Source organism: Culex pipiens, chromosome 1 (assembly GCF_016801865.2).
Source record: "Culex pipiens pallens isolate TS chromosome 1, TS_CPP_V2, whole genome shotgun sequence".
Taxonomy (NCBI): domain Eukaryota; kingdom Metazoa; phylum Arthropoda; class Insecta; order Diptera; family Culicidae; genus Culex; species Culex pipiens.
Window position 1 is genome coordinate 11424966 of NC_068937.1, and position 23655 is coordinate 11448620.

The 23655-nt window shown below is 39.4% G+C and overlaps 1 protein-coding gene across 1 annotated transcript; it reads left to right on the forward strand.

The window, feature by feature from the left end:
• LOC120431117 (uncharacterized) lies at positions 1-20787 on the forward strand. Its single transcript, XM_039596272.2, has 2 exons — positions 1-3667; positions 11366-20787. The coding sequence occupies exons 1-2, from the start codon at positions 1506-1508 to the stop codon at positions 11367-11369; spliced, it is 2166 nt and encodes a 721-aa protein (XP_039452206.1). The 5' UTR covers positions 1-1505; the 3' UTR covers positions 11370-20787.
• Positions 20788-23655: the final 2868 nt, after the last annotated feature.

Here is a 23655-nt window from a genome sequence, read left to right on the forward strand (position 1 = left end):
CGATCGACGGTAGTCACCACAGAGACACCGTCACGGGCAGAGAGTGTGTGTCGCGCGCGCTGAAGGGAGCAAATAAAAAAAAAAGAAAAAGTCTTCGCACAGATTTGCTGCGGACACGGTAGTGCGCGGTTCCAGTAGGAATTGACGGGCGGACGGAATCTAGTTGGGAACAGCAGGCCGCGCCGAGAAGTGAATCGGGTGTGAGGAGACGACGCCAAAAAGGATCGCCCCATTTTGAGGTCAAAAGTGCAGTCGACAAAAGAAGGGGAGTCAGCGCGATAGAAAACGCGAACAAGGAAGAAGAGGAATATCTACGGCAGCGGGAGAAGAAGCAGACACAGTCAGTCGGTCCGAGCGAGAAGAAGAAACGGGGAGGAAGAGGAGGAAAAAAATCAGTAGGCGCTCTATCGCCAGACTCGTGAAACTCAATTTTTCTTGTGGTGCTTGCTCGCTCACGCGCGTGCGAGTGTGAGTGAGACGGGACGTCGGCACAGCATTCTCCTCGAGGCTTGTTTGTCATAAAAGAAGCAGTCGGTGGTGGAGTGAGAGGAAGAAGAAGAAGAGGAGGAAGCAGTGGGAAAAGAAACTACGGCGACGACGAGGAGTAGTACAACCGTACGACGACGACACAGTCGTCGCGCCACAGAGTCACTGACAGCCACTGCGCGGAGTAGTAGTAGCAACACAGACACACAGAAAAGTCGATCATCGAGTATTGACGGTGAAGAAGGCGAGTGAGAGAGTGTAAAATTTTTCCAATAGTGGTTGAGAAGTGGTCCAGAGCAGCGACTCGGGAATATTGTCTTCCAAGATTTGACTAATTGAGCACAATTGTGAGTCGTTCCAGGGAACGATTACATGTTGCCGAGGAGCAGCAGCAGCAGATCAAGCGAAAAGGAAAATTGATACGTGCAGACACGGAGTCAATACAAGTACACGGATACACACACAGACACGAACGCAGCGACATTAGACAGGCAGCATGGAAAGCGGAACAAAATGAAGCCATAACACCTACGAAGTTGACGCGAGTCGAACTCGGTTGCCATCTGCTCGAGAAAACGGCCAAAACGGGTCGGTTCCGGTGCGGAACTGGTTCCGAAAAGCCGTGGAAACCAAGGGGAAGTTCCGAAAGTACCTGGGAACGGATTCGGTCGGTCCCGAGGGGGTTGCCGGATCAAAATATTTACATAACATCCTGAACACGGTGGAACACGGACTGCGGTCAGCCGAATTGTGTGCGCGAGTGTGTGTGAATAAGAGTGTTGGGAAGACTACGGAAAACTAATAAGAAAAAAAATCAACTGTGCGAAGCAAAGTGAAAAAAAGGTCGAGATAATCGCTGGAAAGTGCAATCAGAATTGTGTAAGCCAATATAGGAAGAAGACGACGGAATTCCGAATCCGGATGAGTGGGCTCCAGCGAACCAGTTGTCTCCTTTTTTGCCTTAGTTTCCCTCTTTATTTGGATGCTGCTCGCGAGAGCCGCTGCCGTATGCCCTTACAATGCGAAAGCTAAGTGTCAACACGGGAGGAATGTCCAGACAATCTAAATCGGCACCGCAAGCCAAGAAGGTGATGCCCCCGGCTGTTCCGGACGTGTACGGAAGAACGAACGGAACGCAGCAGCAGCAGCAGGGTGGGGACGAGATACAGGTTGCCGCAACGGCCCAACAGGAAACGCCTTCATCGCTAATGCTACGCTACGATCATACGGACTATGCCGATGATCAGGGAATTGATCTCACGCAGTCGCCCGGCCGGGACAGTCCGATTAGCTTGTCCGGATCGGCTGGTTCCGGTTCGCGGCACTCGACTGCCAGCTTGGACTCGGGCCGGGCTTCGTCGTACCTGACGGGTGCGTCCACCTCTTCGAATCGAAGCGGTAACGGAGGCTACGGAACGCTTTCGTCGCCGCGATGTTCGGTCAGCTCGTGCTCGATCGGATCGGGGAACCACCGGTTGAGCAACCACTCGAACCGAACCGATCACGACATCATCTCCGAATGGCTGATGGAGATTCACTTCCACGAGTACACGTATCTGTTCCTGGAAGCGGGGTACGATCTGTCGACGATCGCGCGAATGACTCCGGAGGATTTGACAGCGATCGGCATCAAGCAGCCGACGCACCGAGAAAGACTGAAGCGGCACATTGACACGCTGAAGCTGCCGGATGCGTTGCCGAACTACGTTCCGGGTTCGATCGACGAGTGGTTGCGTCTGCTACGGCTTGAGGAGTACGTCCAGCCACTGCTAGCGCAGGGGTACGTAACGGTGAACGACGTTACGCAGCTTACGTGGGAAGATCTGGAAGACATCGGCATCGTGAAGCTGGGTCACCAGAAGAAGATCCTCCTGGCGATCAAACGCGTCAAAGACATCATCAGCGGAAAGTTGGGCGGAGGAGGCCAATACGCTACGGTCCCGTTGCCACAGGCTACAACAGCTGCCTTGCACTGTCAACCGACTGGCGTTCCGCTCCGCGGTCAGTTTGACGAATCGCTCGAAGGTCACAAACAGCTGACCTACTCGACGTTCATGCGACAACCCACGGATCCCGGCGCGTACTACTGCCAACAACCGCCGGCCATTTCATACCCGCACGTTCACTTTGACGGCACGCAGGCCATCTACCGCCGCAGTTCGTACGACGACAGCGACATAACCCCGACGAACGAACTCGGCGACGCACATCACCTGGCGCAGATGCACCAGCAACATCCGGCCCAGCACCAGCAGCCCTACTACCAGGGCGGCGGAACCCTGCCCCGGCAGCATCAACGCAACAGCTACGGCGTCCGGTTAACCCTGTGCCAGAACCCGATCGGTCCCGTCGGAACAACCCAACGGCAGCGACCCATAGCGAAAATTGTAGCCAATAACCTTAAGCTGGCGCCCACCTCGGACGGTGGCCCAGCCCCTCCCTACCCGCAACTAGGCCACATCGAGAACGTCGAAATGGCCACGGCAGCGCTGGACGCTATGCACTTCTCCAACTACGCTTCCTTCCCGCACCATCCGCTTAAATACAATCCCGCGACGAGCCAACCTCCAACCTCCCAACAGCCCCAGCCAATCTACCACAATCAGATCATCCTCCAGCAGCAAGCCGCTGCGCAGCAACAGCAAGCCGCTGCGGCCGCCGCATCCGCCCTCTACTCCAACTACGCCGGCCAAACGCACCAGACGACGGTCGAGATCCACAAGACCCAGCACGACAACAAAAGCAACTCCAGCCTCGAGTCGATCGACCAGATCCCGTTCGCCAACGAGAACGCCGGCACGATCAAGCAGCGCTCGATGAACCGCATGGTCGATCACCCCGCGCTGCACGAGCGGCCCCCAACTGCCGCCACCATGCTCTCCCACTCGTCGTCCTCGACGTCCTCCTCCTCGTCGACGGGTTCCATCACGACCACCCTGGCCGGCTGCATCCAGCAGCTGTCGCCGCCTCAGGAATCCGCCGGCGGCGTTGCGCCCAATCAAAATTGCTCAAACAGTGCCAGCGGGCCGGGCTCGTGCAGCACGTCGCCGACGCAGGCCGCGGCCGCTGCGGTCGTCGGAACGAACGTCCTCAACGACATCGGCAACATGCTGGCGAACCTGACGGACGAGCTGGACGCGATGCTCGAGGAGGAGAACCGAGCCGGTATCAGCGATATAGAGTGAGTGTTTGTTTTGTTTTTGTTTTTGTGGGGCAAAGTGCAAGGGCATGTTGGCGCTGATAAGGGGGACTTCAAAGCAACAGACCTGCTGGCGGCTCGGTTTGTTTCACTTTTCCAATTAGATTCGATTGGACGGTATTTACACAGGTCGGGAAAAGGCATTCTCCACAGCCGCACAGAACAAGGTTTGGTCGAACAAGAACGAATCACAATATGAGTGACGATAACAACAAGTTGGGACTGTTGTTGACATCTCCGGATGACAACTGAGTTGTCACGGCACAGTTCGTTTCTTTCCATTCAACAACAATTTCGCTTCGACTCCCGTTTGCCAAAACGACATTTGACAGCTCAACCCAGCTTGCCATAATGCAGCCGTAATCGGGCAAACAGCGCGTTGCTTTGTGCGCCAAACTGATCGATTGCGTCATCCCAGCTTGCTTCGACAGCTGACCGATTCTTGCCTCAAGACTCAGAATGCGGTATCGATTTCCGCGAGAGAATGACAAACATCCGGCAAATCTCAGAACTAGTGCCCTTTCGTCGGTCGGCACCTTGTTCTGCGTCAAGCTCCACAGAGTCAGTCAGTGACGGCGACATTTGATTGCGATAAAAAAGGCAGCAATTTCTCAGGGTAAAAGCAATTAGTTCGCTATAGAGTCATTATGAGTCGGCGAGGCTCGGCTCTAAACCGCATTCCGATGGTCACGTGGGTTCTACCGATTGCTTTGTGTTTGATAGAGCTGCAAAATTCTTGGAAAGTTCCACCTGACCCGGTAGGTAATTAGTCAGATTTAGGCTTGTCGGACCGACTCTTTCAAGTGACAGCTGTTTGTTTACCTTCCAAAAAGCGTGCACGCTGACGCGGAAGGACTCATTTTTGGGTTAACTAAGACCAACTTTTGCAGTCACGGAAACTAATCATTCTATCAAACTCGCGCTTTTTATCGCTGAGCAAACGGCCTTGCGGACCTTGCACGGATTACGTGACGGCAAACAAACACTTGTGTGTGCAGTGTTTGCAGCAAGTTGAGTGTTTTATTTTCACGCTGCATCTATGTATGTGTGAACACTTGCGATAACAATCAGCTCATTTCTAAGCCACATTTGAGTCGGCTCACGTTCGCCAAAAAAAAGAGGTTTTTCTGTCTCGCTTTCGCATTCACACTTGCATGCTAAAAAGCCCCCCTCGATTTGACAGCAGGCAGTATTTCACACGATTTTCGGTCCACGCCAGTCGTCGTGGAGCCATCTCAATTGAAGAGGAGCAGGAGCACGAAGACACACGGAGAGAATAGACACAGAAGCGATAATTTCAGCACACTGATTGATTGGCCAAGACACACGCACACAAACAAAGCAGAAGGTCGAATGGATAAGTGATTTGCACCACTACAGTGGAAACTTTTCACAAACAATAAATTTGTCTTGCAATAAATTTGCAAACAACACTTTTCTTGCAAATCAAGGCCACGCTCGCTTGCGAAAAGCTTTCACCCACCAAATTTTCCCAGCCAGCTGATCAGCTGATCAGCGGCATTATTTGGACCGATTGTTCACCTTTGTTCCCACCATCTTGGCATAAATCAAGCGGGCCGCCGCATCACTTGACAGGTTCGTGATCTTGGGGAAAGAAAACAGTGCGAGCGCGTTTTGCTCGTCGATTCACTCAACTGAAGCCGCGAGGCGCGTTATCAGCTGCGTATCATGTTGTTCCGTAAGGCTGTGGCGAAAAGTAAACATTTGAACGAATACATCAACAAAACGAGACACAAGTTAAGGGCACTGACTGGGACGAAGTCTACGCAGCTAGGAGAAATGAGGTTCAAAATCGGGCACATTTGGGTTTAAATTTGACGGAACAAGAAACTAATCGAACAATTGTTGCTGTACCGATTCCAACATCTCCGGTGGTCACTTCCTGAACTGTGTTTGCATCAGATTTGCTTTCTCTTTCTAGGAAAGGTTTTTTTTTTGTCATGCGACTTTTAGCTGTTTTTTCTGACTGATCGCCTGACATTTTAGCCAACATATTTCGCAGGGACTGTGACAGTTCCAGCTCGATCTTTGTTTGCATCAGGACACTGTGACGAGAAGTTTGTCATTTTTGGGTTAAATTACATTTGTTTCATTGGGACTACGCTATTTTGCTTAATGTTTCGTTAAAATTTGTGTATTTTAAAAAATACAGGGATTATTTAAAAACTCAAGCTATTAAAAATTCATTCAAATCATTCGCTTCAAATTAAGAAATTTAAGTTTTTTTTATAGAATATTTTATAAATTTTTGTGAAATATATATAATATTCACTGAAAACATGAACATTGAGAGAAAATCGTATCGCCACATCGTATCTTAATGTTTATTTTACCTTGCAATTTTCCCAAGCAACTTTTTAAGACATTTATTTTTTGTTTTAACTTTGTGCGTACTTTTTCTATGACCAAAGCAGACATTTTGCATCATTAGTTCGTTTATACAAGTCTTCATTAAATTATGGCAGCTGTCCATACAAAAAGGCAATAAAAATAATTCAAAAATCTGTATCTTGAGAAACGATTTTTTGATCCACAAGTCTTAGACAAAGTTGTAGATATTGGTTGAACTTCTCAGAAAAAATAGTTACACTCTTAACCAAAATCAATTATTTTTGTGTGTTCGACTTTTCATACCAAAAATTGAATTGAGCTAAATAACCATTTTTTGATTTTTTTGTTTTGTTTCAACATTTAATTACCTGTGTTGCCACTTTTTATAAAAGATCGTGATTAAAAAAAATAAAAATTATTTCAATTTATTTTCAGACGAAAAATCGTACACCATTTTCGAATTATACAATTTTAACCTGTAAAACATGACCAAGCACGATTTTCAAAAATATGCATTGCTTCAATTTGATTCTAAAATTTTGAAGAATGGATTGCCGGGATATTATCAAAATTGCGTTGAAAATTTTTCAATCTCTCGAAAAAAATATTTCCTAAATGTTCAAATCGGTCCTTACATTTGAAAAGGGCCAAACTTTTTCTTTCGATCGCTCTAAAATAGAGTTCGACTTTTTCAAGTTTTTTCAAGGTTTTTTTCTTCGAAAAATTGGCAACGCTGCCAAAATTTGACCATTGCATTTTTGTGATCATAAACGTAAAAGTTTTTCTTGTTTTATTTTTTTGCCTTTCATTTTTTCATGTTTTTACAGTCACTTAAAAAAATGCTAGTTTTTCACATTTACAACCCTAACCTTCTAAAAATTTTGATTTTTGGCGATTTTTTAGATCGATGCCCGTCTAGAGGCGAGGTTGGGTTGTAGAGGGTTAACAACAGTCTCATGCAATGTCTACAACTTTGCGGAAGACTCCAAATCGATCAGGAAATCTGTTCTTTAGATAAACACTATATTTTAATATAGTGTAAAATAAATATTGAAAAACGGTATTTTCTGAAAGATTCAGAAATTAAAAAACACATTTCTCTGAATTATGAATCTATTTTTTACAAAATGTAAAGTTTAATGAATATGCGTACTAAATTTCACAACGATTAAAATCCATCAAAATTTCAGGTAAAAAACAAAACAAACAACGACGTTAGAGCAAATACTTGATTCTTTCTATTGAAAAGCAAAAATGGGCAATTTTACAAAACATTTAGCTCGATTTGATCCCCTAAAGTAAATCAAGAACAATACAGTGTGATGAAAAATGTATGCCAAAATTCTGACAATTGACTAAATTGGGTACTAAAGCCCTATGTAAATTTTTATGTACAACGGTAAAAAACACGATCAAAAACCATTTCTGATCACTTTTTTTCATTTTAATGCAAAAAAAAAAAATAATGACTAGACAACATTTTTTCGATGGATCAACTATGGTCCCCTTGAAACGAGCTGTCAAGTAGGAGCTTTTCTGTCAAGAAGGACCGCGAGGTTAATTTTTCAAAATTGATTTAAAAATCCATTTTAAACTCTTTGTGGTCGTACAAAGGGTCATTGTACTCAGAAAAATAAGCTTTATCACTGTAAATAATAATATTAGAAATCTAAGTTTCATTTTAGGACCCAATTGTCTAAAAACTTTTTATTTATTTGTTTACATATACACTCAAACCCACTTTTTTGTTTGACACCCCTTTTACACGGAGTTCACACACACACACACACCACCAAACGTTTGTTTTGATAGTGTGCGTGAGCGCCGTGTAAAAAGTGACAGTTCCCTATGGAGTTATCTACGTGCGCTTGTATTGCGTGTACGTATACGAAAAAGATTGAGGTTAAATTTTGTACCGGCCAGCAAAACAAATGGCGTGCTAGTATGCGTGAGAGCAAGCTTAGATAACTCTATTGGTCATCTGTCAGATTTGGGTGAATTACACTGAGAATTCAACAAAAGAATTCACCCAAATGTGAGTGCAATTCACTCAAATTCGACAGATGCCCTATTTACTCATTTCTTAGTTGGTTCTGTTTTCGACAAGGATTTGTAATTTTTTGTCCTTCAAGTTTGTGTGTATTTATTCTGGTTTTGAGCAAATTTCTATCAAAATTAAGTAAATTCAACCTACTTGTGATGAATCAAAGGATTTTATTGACTTTGTGAGTTTTTTTTCATTTATTTTTGTTTCAATTTCATTTGGATTATGTTCACTTGTGTTCCAAGTTACGCATGAAATTCCCCAGAAATAAGTGAAAATTAAGCTTCGGTTTTTTCAATGGGTTTTCACAAGTCTAAGTGAACGTTAATCAGAAATAAGTGATTTGAAATATGCGTGCACCTTTATTCAGTACACGCATGTTCAAAATCACACTTTGTTCGTAAAAACTTAGTATCAGATTTGAGGGGGTTATCATTCAGAATTCATCGAAAGCTGATTGAAATTTACCAAGATATGAGTGAAATTAGTTTAAAAAAACGTTACTTAATCCACCCTTAGGTGGTTGGCGCCTTCCTCACATTTAAAGGGTGCTATCCTTCAATGTTTCGGACGCGTTAGAAAGGTCTTTTGAATACCCATCCTACAATAGGTCGCATGAGAGATCCGGACAACGTTTCCATCAAAATATCTGAGATCCGGCCTCCAAAAAGTACATCAATAACTCTGAAGTGCTTATAACTTTCGATAGGGTTGTCAGATCTTCAATGTTTTGGACGCGTTGGAAAGGTCTTTTGAATACCTATCCAACGATAGGTCGCATGAGAGATCTGGACAACGTTTTCATCAACATATCTGAGATCCGGCCTCCAAAAAACGTATAAATTACACTTAAGTGCTTATAACTTTTGATAGGATAGTCAGATCTTCAATGTCTTGGACGCGTTGGTCTTTTAAATACCTTTCTGAAAATGTTTAGCATGACGGGTTTTCTTACAAAAACCACCCTTTTTACAATCTTCCGGACTTTTGCTAAAATCGTTTTTTTTCACATAACTTTTGAAGTACTTAACTAAACTGCATAATTTTTAATAGCGACTTATGGGACCTCAAGACGGATCGAATGACACCAAAACGGACAAAATCGGTTCAGCCAATGTCGAGATAATCGAGTGACAATTTTTTGATCAACATCCCACCACACACACAAACATTTGCTCAGAATTTGATTCTGAGTCGATAGGTATACATGAAGGTGGGTCTAGGAGGTATAATTGAGAAGTTCATTTTTCGAGTGATTTTATAGCCTTTCCTCAGTAACGTGAGAAAGGCAAAAAGAATTTCATCATTCCGGTACCAGAATCGAACTCACGACCTCTGGATTGGAAATCCAGCTTGCCGCTAGTTGAGACCCTTATCGGTCAGTTTTCCCAGTGAGCAGAATTACTTTTTTAAGAGATCTGACTTTGCCGAGCCAGACAGGAATCGAACCCGTCACCTTTCGCTTAGTAGCTCGGCAATAACCAACAAACAAAAATTGAATAATTAAAAGCTATGATTCTGTGATTTAAAAAATAAATACCAAGGGGTGAACCAACCGCGTAAAAGTTGTTTTTGACAGAAATTAAAAATATCTGGCAGAGAGTCTCGCCGTTGCTCTTTGCGAGGCAAAGCCTGCTTCGATCGTGTTTGGCCTGCGTTGTTGTTTCGCGCGGAAGAAAAAGAAGAAAAAAGTGTATTTGAAAGAAGCTGGCCAGTCTCGCCGTTGCTCTTTGCGAGGCAAGGCCTGCTTCGATCGTGTTTGGCCGGCGTCGTTGTTTCGCACGGGAGAAAAAGGAAGAAAAAGTGATTTTGAAAGAAGCTGGCCAGTCTCGCCGTTGCTCTTTGCGAGACAAGGCCTGCTTCGATCGTGTTTGGCCTGCGTCGTTGTTTCGCGCGGAAGAAAAAGAAGAAAAAAGTGTATTTGAAAGAAGCTGGCCAGTCTCGTCGTTGCTCTTTGCGAGGCAAGGCCTGCTTCGATCGTGTTTGGCCTGCGTCGTTGTTTCCACGGGATATTTATATTTATATTTTTCACAGCTTCCTTACATTAACTGCTAACATGTATCTATTCACTATATGATTTATTTATATTTTTCTAATCCTCTATCATACTATTTTCCCATAAAATATACATTTAAAATGCATGAACTAACGATGCTTTAAAAAACAGCAATGGATCGATCTGGAGCATTTGTTTTAAAATTATTGCTATTTTTTACAGCTTCCTGGAATTAATTTCAATTTAGCTGCTGATATGTAAATTTATTTGAATGTTCAAATTATTTTTTTTCGTATTGCTTTGCTTTATATCCTCATTTCCTCATACCATATATGATCAAATTACATAAACTAACGACACTTACTAAAACATCAAGGGAACCATCAGGAGCATTTGTATTTTAAATGATTATTTATTTACATGTTCATATTATTCCTCATCCTATACCTTTCCTGTAACATACCATCTCCTCATACCATATATCATCAAATAGCTTAAATTAACGAATCTTTCTAAAACAGCATGGGAACCATCTGGAGCATTTAGATTTTAATTTACTGCTATTTTTTACAGCTTCCTGGAATCATCTTGATTATATTTAAATTTATTTTATTTACCATATTTATAATATTTATTATTATTATTATTATTATTACAAAACTATATGCTTATTAGATAATACACTACAGACTAACATTTACACTTACAAACATCCAAATCATGTAATACATTACGCATTCAACCATTTTCATCGGCCCGATGAAATTCCTCTAACCCCCATTCCAAACCTCCCAAAAATATTCCGTTCACTTTTAAAAGTCGCATGGGTTCCCTGCACTTTTGCCACTAGTGAACAACAAAAACATCCCCTCCCAAATCCCCACGGGACTGTATGGGCGTAGCCTTGGAGCACAGTGTGGAAATTTCCGTTCTTAGATATTTTTGGTTGTACCGGGCAGCAATCAAATTGTCTAAGAATATTGAATTGACCATTGTGGCACCCCCTACAGCGTGGTGCAGACCCGTAATGCTATGCTATGCTATGCTATGCTAAATTAAAAATATCTGGCAGATCTATCCAGCTGAAGAGATTGAAGTTGACAGCTCTTTGTTTACAAAGTGTAAAATTGCACACACAAATACAATATTTTTTGTATTTTAACACATGGATCTTGCTTTGACTTCGACAACGATTATAATTGCAGTTTTGATAAATTTCCGTATGCACCGTAACCTTTAAAATTAATTTTTCATTTTCTCCCTCTCTCTCTCCCTCCCTCCCTTCCAGATAAGGCACAACCCAGTGCACACACACACACAGACACGCAACACCTGCAGCAGCTGTTCAACTATTTAATGTCGAGAAAGGAGGAGAGAGGTAAAAACCCGAGAACCCGAACTTCAATTGCCCGAGCGCCAAAAACCGGAAGCCACCGGGAGCGGAACCTAACCTAATAAAAACACACACACAAGCCTCCACCAGCTCATTAGAGATCCGGAATTCCAGCCCGAAACCCCCAACCCAGTCCGGTGGTGTTTGCATCGAAATCGAGTCGAAATCTACTTAAAAGTCGTCCCGTCCCGTCGCCAGCGCCACCTATGATCGCCGGCCACCTACGCCGAAGAAGAAGCCTACTGGGCCCCAGAAGAGCGAGAGAAGGTTAAAGCAATAATTGAGTTATAGGTAAAACGATTTTGTGAGCGGCACGACGACGACGACGACGACTTCGTCGTCTACGGCCGAGGCGAATAATTCAATCTGTGTGTTGGGTTGAGGTTAGGTTCGAGAAACTATAACTAAGTTTTGACGGAGTTTTTTTTTTCTTTTTTCTCAATCCGAGGAGGATTCCGGACCCGGGTGGGTGGCGGCTGCGGCACGATAATGGATTGAGAAATCACACACATGACCAGCCGAGATGGTGAGGGTTAGGTTTCGTGCGTACGCACGCGGGTGTCAGTTGCATTCTGCCACCTGGTGGCGCAATTTGGGTTGAACGGGGGATTTGTTTACTCCGGCTTTAACTTTCGTTTTATGAACTGAAACAGACTGCAGACTAGGCGGTAGGCGATGACGGCGACGCTTTTTTTTATTTTATCTAGTGCGGGATTCTTCGGAAAGGCGCGATCACGATCGAGTAGCAGGCCATGTTTTGGGAAAGGGGGGCGATTGCTGTGTGGTTCTATTTACAAATCACACACCACGGCGCATTTGCATTTCAAACGAAAACGCACCGCCTGCTACGAGCGAGTTGTAATGCTCGTCTTGACGAGATCGGATTGGAGGTGAGGAAATCCATGTCAGAATTCACAAAAAAAACATTTAAAAAAAATGTCGAAAAAATTAAATCATTACGTAACAACTGACTAACCCCTCGGTGTAACTGTCACTGAAGAAATGTCAAATTGTATACACGCTCATCCAGAATAACTCCGCATTAATCAAAACTCAAAATACTCATAAATATTTTTTTTTGTACTGATTTTCAGGAAATTGGGTACTAAAGCCCTATGTCATTTTTTTCTGTACAACGGTAAAAAACACGATTAACACTCAAACGCTCGGGTAGTCATTTGACCCCTATTTTTTTTCTTAAAAATCTCATAACTTTTGATAGAATTGACCAATTTGGATGCTTCCGGGTGCAAAAGATCCAGATTTGTCTATATTTTCAACTGTCAGACGGAGGACAAATGTGGTCCATTTTTACCGGAGATATTCCGGATTCTGTTGGGGTACCTCGGCCCTCCTAAATGGATATTTGGCCAATATAATAAAAACTTTTCAACAGAATAAAATCGGAAATGATGCAAAACTTCAAGGAATCATCCTAAAACATCATCCTGCATAGATACATGACAAGCTGAAGACCTTCGGGCACCGGAACAGGTTCTATCCGGAAACGGTTCACTGAGCTGATGTCAATTGTTGCCCAACTGGAACCGGCTCCGCTGCCCCGTAGGACTTAACCATGTCAATTATTTTTGCAGGATGATGTATTAGGATGATGCCTTGTAGTTTTGCATCATTTCCGAAATTTTTCTGTTGAAAAGTTTTTATTATATTGGCCAAATACCCATATAGGAGGGCCGAGGTACCCCAACAGAATCCGGAATATCTCCGGTAAAAATGGACCACATTTGTCCCCCATCTGGCAGTTCAAAATATAGACAAATCTGGATCTTTTGCAACCGAAAGCATCCAAATTGATCAATTCTATCAAAAGTTATGGGATTTCTAAGACAAAAAATAGGGGTCAAATGACTACCTGAGCGTTTGAGTGTTAAAAACCATTTCTGATCACTCTTTTTCATTTTAATGCAAAAAAATATTGACAAGACAACATTTTTTCGATGGATCAACTATGGTCCCCATGGAAATTTATTTAAATATCCATTTTAAACTCTTTGTGGTCGTACAAAGGATCATTGTACTCAGAATAATATGCTTTATCGCTGTAATCTATAATATCAGCAATCTAAGCTTCATATTAGGACCCAATTTCACTAAAATTCAATTGAATTTGACGAAAATTTTCCATGATTTAAAAAAAAAAAACACTTGTACAAGTGAATTTCACTCAAATTTTAAGTAAATATCATTCAGATTCGACTATTTGAAATGGGCTTCGAAACATTTATAAACAAAGATTTTTTGGGCTAGCCTAACTAAAATTTGATTATTGAAATATCAAGTCTATTATAACACAAGTTTTTACTGAAATTTCACTCAAATTAGGTTAATTAAGCTGTAATTTTACTAGAACGAAAGCATAACGTAATCCGAAAAAAAATCTTTCGTTCAAAACGTCAAAGTTGAACAGATGTCACACTCTCAATTTAATTCACTCAGTTTTGTCAGTAATTTAGGGAATAAGGCTTTCTAGGCCCAGTGAAAAAAATATAATTTAACTCAAAAATGACGAACTCCTCGTCACAGTGTCCTGATGCAAACAATGATCGAACTGTAGCTGTCACAGCCCTGCGAAGTATGTTGTCTGACATATCGGGCAGCCAGTCAAAAAAACCAGCTAGATGTCGCCTGACAAAAAACTTTTGCTAGAAAGAGATAGGAAACCTGATGCAAACAAACGTCCAGCTGTCATGTAAACATACTTTGAATCTGTTGGTAAATTTGTGACTAGAAAGCCTTATAGGACTGTTTACAAGTGAATTTCACTTGGAATGAAATTTGCCTCATTTACTCAGTTTGAGTAGTTTTATTTGATGACAACTGAAAAAAGTCAACATTTTGATTTCATTTGAACTTTGAGTGAAAGAAAAATAAAATAAACAGACTAATTCAACCATTACATAAACTTAGAAAAAAAAATGCTTTGAACTGATTTTTGGATGAATTTTAATCAAATTTTAGTGAAATTAAATTTTATAAATTATTATTTCAAGTCAAGCGTACACAACTTGTAAAGATATTATTTTTTATTTTTACTATTTGTTTGTGTTTTCTTTATAAACTCGTGGTGTGAGAAGCTTTGGCTGATTTCGTTTCTCAAGCTTTGCTTAAATTTCATTCAAATTTGGGTACACTTATTAATTATTTTGAACAAAATTTACCTGATTTCACTCAAATGTGAAATTAAATAGAGTAATCTACGTGCGCATGTATTGCGTGTACGTACACGAAAAAGATTGAGGTTAAATTTTGTCCGGACAGCAAAATCAAATGGTGCGCTAGTGTGTGTACGCGAAACGTCATCAAGCTCTATTGACCCCAAAAAAAGAAGACAAGATTGTTTCAACCACACGCTCATTTAAAATAAATCATTTCTGAGTAATTTTTACTCAAATTTCAACCAAACCGAAACCTTCGCTGGGTGAATTTCACTCAAAATTACGGTTTTGTATGATTTTTTTTTTGCAAAAAAATATTCTTAAATACATTCGGTTTTGACCAAATCTAAGTGAGAATTACTCAGATATGAATTAATTCAAATGAGCGTGCAATCTGCCTTGCATTTTTTTTTCATAAAATTGTGTTGAAAATTTAATCAAAATTTAAGTCTACTTTTGCTCACTTTGAATAAAGTTGATTTTATTTTGTTTATAGAAATCTTCTTAGAGTCGAGTAAAACTAACCAACATTACTCATAAATAAGCTTAGAAAGATTTCTTTATCCCAATTTTGGTTAGAATATCTCGATAACATTTGAACAAGTTTTTCGAACATTTGAACAAGATTTTCTGAAATTCAAATGAAATTTGATCAGACTTGAGCTCAACCATTCTTAGCCATATGCTTTGGAAGACTTATATTCAATGATTTTTGCAATTGATTATACTCAAAATTTAAGTTTTATGAGTAAAACTCACTCATTCTCAATCGAATATACATTGCCGAATTGTAATCACTGTGATCTGAGTGTAATTTACTCAGCTTACGGAGATTTTTAAAAAGAGATTCTTCAAATTAGACACGAATAAGGGTACATTTTCAATATTTTTTATTTGAGAAAAATTGACTTCATTTATTAAGGATTTTTTTGAGCTTAGAATGATTTTTTTCTCTTATTTTGTTTTTTTTTTTAATTTTTGAAAGAGGTTTTAGTATTTTTTTTAATGAATTTTACTCAGACTAGAGTTCTTTTTTTCTCATCAAAAGGCTTTGTAAGATTTTTATTCAATGATTTTTAATGTAGATTTGACACAAATTTAGGTGAAAAAAGTTATAACTAAGTCATTCTTTCAAGACAAAGCCTTGACGAATTTGAATATATTTTTGTTGATTTCTTGATAAATATAACCCAGAGATTAAAATTACACTCAGATAAATTTCCAAGGACTTTTTGTTTAATTGAATTAAATTCAATAAAAATATTGTAAATAAGCCAATGTGTATTTATAAACATAGAATGCTCATTCTGATTGCAAAAAATCACAGAGGGATCTTTCAACGACGAAAATTCACTAAAAATTCAAAGTAAAAAAAGTCTAACTTCCTCAAACGTGGTGGAATTCAGAAAAAAAATTGTAAACAAATTTCAGAAATCACATGATTTTAAAACAATCTGATAAAAATGAATCGAAAATTATTTATTCGCTAATTGTTGTGTAAGAAATAAGCTTTGTGTGAATTTCACTCAAATTTGAGACAAATTTTATAATATTCAGGAAACTTTTTTTTCTGTGGAATTTAATAAAATTACAAGGATCTGTCAATGACTTTCAGGCAAATTCACAAAAAATCTAGTAAAATTTACCTAAATGCGGGTGAACTTCAGCTAAAAATAAATATTTCGAAAACAAACTTCAGAGATCGCATGATTTTCAAACAATCTGATAAAAAGAAACGAAAGTGATTTATTTTGGGTGACCGTGTACCAATTTGATGATCTGTCAAAATTTAATCACAAAGGCACCGAGGGGTAGTCATTAGTTTGAAAATTGTGATATTTTTTTTTTGATTCAAAATAATTTTTTCAAACGTGTTGCCTCTTCCTTGATATTTTTGAGTGTTGCCAGTTTCAATGTTTTCAAACAAAAAAGTTTTCTTCTTCGTAAACTGTCAAATTTGTGTCAACAGAAACACTTCAAAATGGTATTTTACAAACATCTCTCACCATAAAATCCCTTTTATTGTGAATTTCGGCATGGAACCGCCCTCCGATTACCGAGAAGCGCGCGCGCGCACGCTCATCTCCCCAAATTTACGACTGTCATAAAAAAGTAAACAGAGCAAAGTTGAGGTGCGACTTTTCGCGTGACATTTGGAAGATCTCAACGCGCGTTTCGTCGCAGGGTGGGTCGCCTTATGTTGGCTGGCGCCTAGCTAGAGTGGTCAACGGTGTGGCGATCTACCCTCTGACGCCTACTTTGTTTACAACCGGGTTGGCGCCAATCACGAAACGTCGCCGTCATCGCTTGCCTAGGGGTTAGTCAATTTTGGGGCAGCTGGATGATGATTTTTAAATTTAATTGGAACTAATCAAAACGAGATGGTGTGATTTATTTATTTACTTAAAAAAGGTTATTTTCATATTGCATTTTTTTTTATAATTTCAACTCCCAGGCAGTTTATCGTGTACAGAAACCGTCGTATAGCAGAGAGTCGTCCTATATTATAGTTGTGTATGTTTAAGTGAGTTACTTTCCTGATGTGTATCCTAACGAATAGAGCAACAACAAATCGAAACATTAATCCAACCAAGTGTACTACGAGATCAAACGTGTTTAGCTGAAATAAAAAAAAAAACAAACTATAGTGGATTTGTCTAACATGAAAACAAACTAGGTAGCGCAAAACAGGGGACAAACTTTCCAATTATGATGTAAACACAGTCGACAAAAAGTATCAGTTCAGACCATTCCTAAAGTAAACAAAACAAATACATACATTTACACAGCAGAAGAGAAGAAGAAGAAGTTTTCGCAAGCCGCAAAACGGATGTAAACCTTTCCATATTTTATAGAAAAGAAGAAGAAGAAAAAACACGCAAAACGCATTTAAAAACAATCCATTTATACCGAAGTGTGAAGGCACGAAACGAATCATCCACATAAACACCAGTTTAGTACCAGAATTTATGAACCGAAGCATTTCCATAAAAACAAAACAAAACTACTAATATTAATAGAAGGTGAAGAAAACACACACACGTCATATATTTTTAAATGCAAACGCGTTGAAGATTTTTCCGAACTCTTCCGCTTGAAAAGCAACGCAAACAGCAAGCCATGAAGTTCTGACGCATTACACTATTCCCGTTTATTTACAAACAAATCCCCGTCATCGCCGTCCAGACGAAGCGAAGAAGAAGCAAAAAGGTCGTAAACGACACCGCGCTCGATTTCCCGTACACCGGGGGGCCGCTCGACGGCAGTTAAAATCTGGATGAGTTAATCGTTTCCATTTGTCTGACAGCTAGGCTGGAAGAGGAAAGCAAAACAACAACAACAAAAAAAATATGGCGCACGTGGCGGAAGAAAATAGATTTTTTCCCCCAGCAAAGTGCAACCATATGTGCGATGGAGAGACGATTTCAAGCGTAACATTTTAAAAAGGGCAAATTTTGATAAGTAAACAAACCCGGTCTGCCTGCGGTAGGTGACGTTTACGTCAATAAATAAACAAAATTCAATGTTTGTTTACATTTTGCTGTTGGCCCTTTTGAAATGTTTCGCTTGATTTTTTCTTAACTCACATCCGAGAATAGATTCCCCGACCACAAATCGGATGCAGGTCATTTCGGAACATCAATTCGTCTCGTGACGAACGAGAACGGGCCATATGTGTGGCATTTGGCGTTTTGTTTTTTTTTCTTTTCTGAAAGAGTTTGAGATTTTTGAGAACCGACGAAAAGTTGGCAATAAAACGGGGTGTCGGATGATCGCACAGGCCAGGTTGGCCAATCCCAACCCAAAGTAGGCCGCGCTGAAATGGGATGTTTTGATTTTCCGAAGAGGTTTCGACGATTCTCGAAATGTTCACCTCGTTTGTTACGCGAGGAGTTTTGAAAACATTGTGTTGAATTAACGATCGTGATGAAATTTTACTCTTGTAAAATTAGCGATTTTATTGCATTTCGTAACCCCTCGTCGAATTGGCAACACTGATTTCGTCAAACGTCACTTTTCACAGTTTACAAGGGGTGCGTCACTCTTAGCTACAAAACATGTTTTTTTTAGAAAATGTCAAATTTCGATGAACTTCACGCAAATTTCCGTAGAAATTGAGTAAATTTCAACTAGTAAACAAGTTTTCCAACTCCAGCCACACGTGTGCGTCCAGCGGGAAATCGATAAACATCCGCGATCTTCGATGAAGCGTCAAACGTGCTGCGCGCGTGTTCCAGATAATAAAACAAACGCAATACAACAACATCAGAAAAGTCATCTGGAATATAAACGGGACTGGGAAATTACCTCCCCCCTAAATAGCATTTGTTTGCCACATCTGGACGGCCTCCGGTTTCTGGTGAGCGAAATCGAGTAAAGCGATGGGCTTGGAAAAAGGCGACGGAATTGTGAGCTGTCAAAATTGGCTGCGTTGCGCAAACGTCAGATTTGACTAAATTTCACTCAGATTTGGGTGAATTATACTCAATTTGTGTTGAATTCACCAAAATCTGTGATTTTGGAGGTGATCGTAATTTGACTCAAAATTGACAAATAACATCAGTATTCATTTCTGAGTAACTTTGATTTTTTCGAAATCTGAGTTGTTTTGGGTTCCTAACGCAGCCATTTTTGACGGTTCGTGCACCCCAATTTCAAACACACAAAAACATTCACGATACGTCCATACTCTCTCTCACACAGACACGCAACAAAAACACAAGAAATAAACAATCCATCGCGAAAACGGTAACGCAGCCACCAAGTGACTGTGACAGATTTCAATCATGGCGGCTTCAAACGCGCGACTTTTATTTTATAGCAAATCTCTTATACAAAACACACACCTTGATATAAAGGAACCGGATGCATTTTTTTAAACCGTATGTACTATAGCTGCCTTGCCAACTCATATAAAACTGAAAACAGACCTAACCTTTTAAAATAGCTGAATAAAAACAATAGATCAAGTGGCATCGCTGCGAGGTTAGAGCATTATAGGTTTTTCCTTTTGTGCGAACAAACAATACATTTCAATTTAAAAGCAATTGCGAAGCAAGGAATCAAAACACTTGTGACGGACTTGTCGGATTCGATGTAATTTGTAGGAAAAATGAAAATAACGAAATAAATCAAAAAAACTATGCATGGTTTAACGTGTTTGACAGCCGCAGCAGCAGCAACAGGCAACTCCATTAGTGTTAGTTAGTTTAGTTTTTGTTCGTTGTTGTATACAAATCTTCCCTTTTTAGATGTGTGAAGGGAACCAAAACACAAACACAAAATACCTTACTCTGTGTACTTCTAAACTCCCTATATTGGACATTTGCAACACAAAAAATGTACTTTCTATCGCTGTCAAAGTCCCGTTCTATCTTAAGAGGCGTTTGTTTTAATTCCGTTCGTTTTTTTAGAAAAGAAAATAAACAGCGCAGATTAACGTTTGAGATCGCACCTTGCAGTGTCGCGCCCCTCGCGTTTGACAGTTGAGCGCGCGATCTTTTGCGTTGGTCTGCAGCAAAACGTAAACAAAACAAAAAAAAAAGTTGAAAAATCTCAAAACAATTACCTAGAGTACCTTTTTGCGCGCAGCAAAATGCAACCAACAACAACAGAAACAGTCCATAAATGATTTTTTTTAGAAACAAAACAAATAAAAAATAACTAAACAGAACCGAAAAAAAAAACGCAAACCGAACAGACTGGGAAGTGATTTTTAAGAAGAAAAATAGTACACGAACGCATAAAACCAAACAACCTTTAGAGAAAATAACAAAAAATACAGACAGAAACACTTAAACGCATGTAGAGAGAGAATAAAAGAACTGGTGAAACATTGTCGAAGAAGTAAACAAAAACAAAACAAACAAAAATGTGTGCGGACAATTGTGCGCGGACACGTGTTTTTGTAGGCATTTATTGATGCGAACGAAATGGAAACAATAGGTGAGTAACCAAAAGGCAAACACAATAAGTGGAGAAGAAATTACAGAAAAAAAGAGGTGTAACATTAAATGGGAGAACAAACAAAAATTAGCGGAAATTTATTAAAATAACAATAAAAAAACAACAAGTACACACAACCTTAACCTATATAAATGGAAGTAACAGTAACGAAAAAGCTAATCAGAGCTGATTATAGGGATTTTACATGAACAAAATTAAACAAAAAAAAACACACGTTAAGGTGTAGTCACTGCTCCCTGGGAAGATTTTTTGTCGGTGGTGTAAAAACAGAAAACAATAGAGCTGTAACAGGTTTTTTTTTCCCCGGTGGGCTAACGTGAAGCAGTTTGTAGCGGACAACATCATATTATCATTATTATTATTATTATTACGATTATTATTGCTAAAATATTATATTGAGCGCGAGAGCAGGTACGGAGGATGTAAAACAAAACAAACAAAAAAAAAGTAAAATTACTATAATTATTACAATTATAACATTCTACACATGAACTTAAATATTTAAATAATAAAGTATATTACGACAAAACTGGTGGACTGTGTTGTTTTTTTTTGTGATGACATTACCTTGTACAGTTTCTCAGTCAAATCAATCTGAATTCAGCAATGGAATTTGTGTACGATTCTAATTAGATTCCGCTTCAGAATTCGGATTGAGTTAACTGCGTTTGGTTGAATTTCACCTTAAAATCCAGGGGAATGACAACCCTCTTCCGATCAAAGCAAACTGATCAATGCAAACTGACATGTCATGACATAAGTACGGTTTTCAAATGAAAGCCCATAACAAAACAATATTTTGGTTTTTATTTTTCAAGTTTTTCGTAATTTAAACTATAAATTCAAGAAAAAATTACGTGAGTTGCTGATGGCAATTTCTATCATATTATTGGAGATTCAATCCCAATATTGGCTGAAAATTGATATCGAAAAAAGTGATTTTTCTGTTTACCTTTTTTTTGCTTTTTTCTTTTGGTCGATCAAACATTGCGTCCGTACACAAAAAAATGGCATTACACATTTTTCAGTTTGCATTTACACATTTGCATAGGAGTTTTGAGTTCAATCAGGATAACTCACTTCGTAATACTGATTTTCAGTGTTTGTTTTCTGAACATCCAACATGGCGGCTTCTTCGCTTCTTTGTCAAAATCAATGAAAATTCAGGTTAGAACTAATGTTAGACAGATGACAGTTCTTCCATACACCCTCATTTCAAATAACTCAGTCGTCGTCAAAACCGAACCTATACTAAGAAATGAGTAAACGTGCATCTGTCAGATTTGAGTGTATTCCACATAGTTCTTAGTGAAATTCACTCAAATCTGACAGATGCACCATTTACTCATTTTTGAGTAGGTTCGCTTTTGACAAAAACTGAGTGATTTTGATCGTGCGTGTAGGAAAAATGACAATCGCCTACACGCTCGTTTGGAATGACAAATTTGTGAGTAATTATTTTCAGTCAGATTCTGTCATACCAGAACTGACTCAAAAATGAGTTTGGTAAGTTTTCTTTTTGATGATTTTAAAGTAAATTTTCCATAATTCTGGAAGAATTTTACCAACAATTTGAGTTAACTTAACACAACTGCATGTGGAATTCACCTTACAAGGCTTTCTAGGCCCAGTGAAAAATATATAATTTAACCCAAAAATGACGAACTCCTCGTCACAGTGTCCTGAAGCAAACAAAGATCGAGCTCGAGCTGTCACAGCCCTGCGAACTATGTTGGCTGACATATAGGGCGGTCAGTCAAAAAAAAAACCCCTGTTAGAGGTTGCCTGACAAAAAACTTTTGTAGCCATTTAAACATACTTTGTTTGTGTTGGTAAATGTCTGACTAGAAAGCCTTATTTGAAGAAAACAATCGGGTAATGAGTTAATTTACGAGATATGTTCAAAACGCACTTACTATCAATCACATCTGTCAAGTTTGGTTAAAGTTCACTTAAAAAAGATGAAATCAAGTGACATTTGTTTACACGCTAAATTGAAATAACCCATTCTGAATAATTTTCACTCATATTTCTTCAAAACGGGTTCTATTCCAAAATGGATTTAGGAAGTATCCTTTTCAACATTTTTTTGGATGAATTTACTGAAATCTGGTTGCATTTTTGTCATAAATGTTGGTAAAATTAGCTGAACTGCTTGTGAACTTCACCCATACGCCTCAATCTCACCCCCTAAATCCATTCGAATCAGCGAATCCGCTCTGTAAATGTCAGATTTGAATAAATTTTACTAAAATTTATCTTGAGACATATGGACTAATTTTGATTTTTGATTGAGTCATTTTTGTTGAGCATATTTTGCAAACATTTTTCTCTGATGACATTTCCTAGCACTTTACAACAGAATCAGTAAGATTTAATCACAACCGAACTTATTATGAAATGAATGTTGAGATAACTGTCAGAACTGTGGGTCTAATCAGTTTTGAATGAAATCAAACTCAAGTCAATTTTATTCAAATTTGTTTTAAAAAATTTATTTTAAAGCTTTTTTTTCTGTAAAATTTAGTTTCTTTTTTTTCAATTTTTCGAACAGCCTCAAAACTGGTATACTGACAGAAGCTGATGATTGGAAAAATTGCTCCAAATATTTTCGCTTAAATTCTCCAGATGTCACTCCGGGGTCAACACTGCGGCTGGTTTGAGTCTTGGCTAGCTCCGAGGTGTTCGCGTTGTGGAACAGTTTTCGAAACGAGTTGGTTGCAATATTGCATGCAAGGTTGGCGGGTTCAATACGTGTTTGTATAACACTTCTGGAGGTTTTTTTTTGTCTAAAACATGTTTTTCATTCGTGTTTGATTGTTTTATTTTAACATACATTTTTGCTAATGCCCTCCTCAGCTTTTTTTTATCAAGACTTTAAGAATAAATACAAACTAATTTAAAGATTATGCAGGTAAACTACGAACATGAGTTTCTATTTAATAGAAGTTTCAAGTGTATTTACTTATTTTATCTAATTGGGTACTAAAGCCCTATGTAAATTTTTATGTAAAACGGTAAAAAATGCGATTAAAAACCATT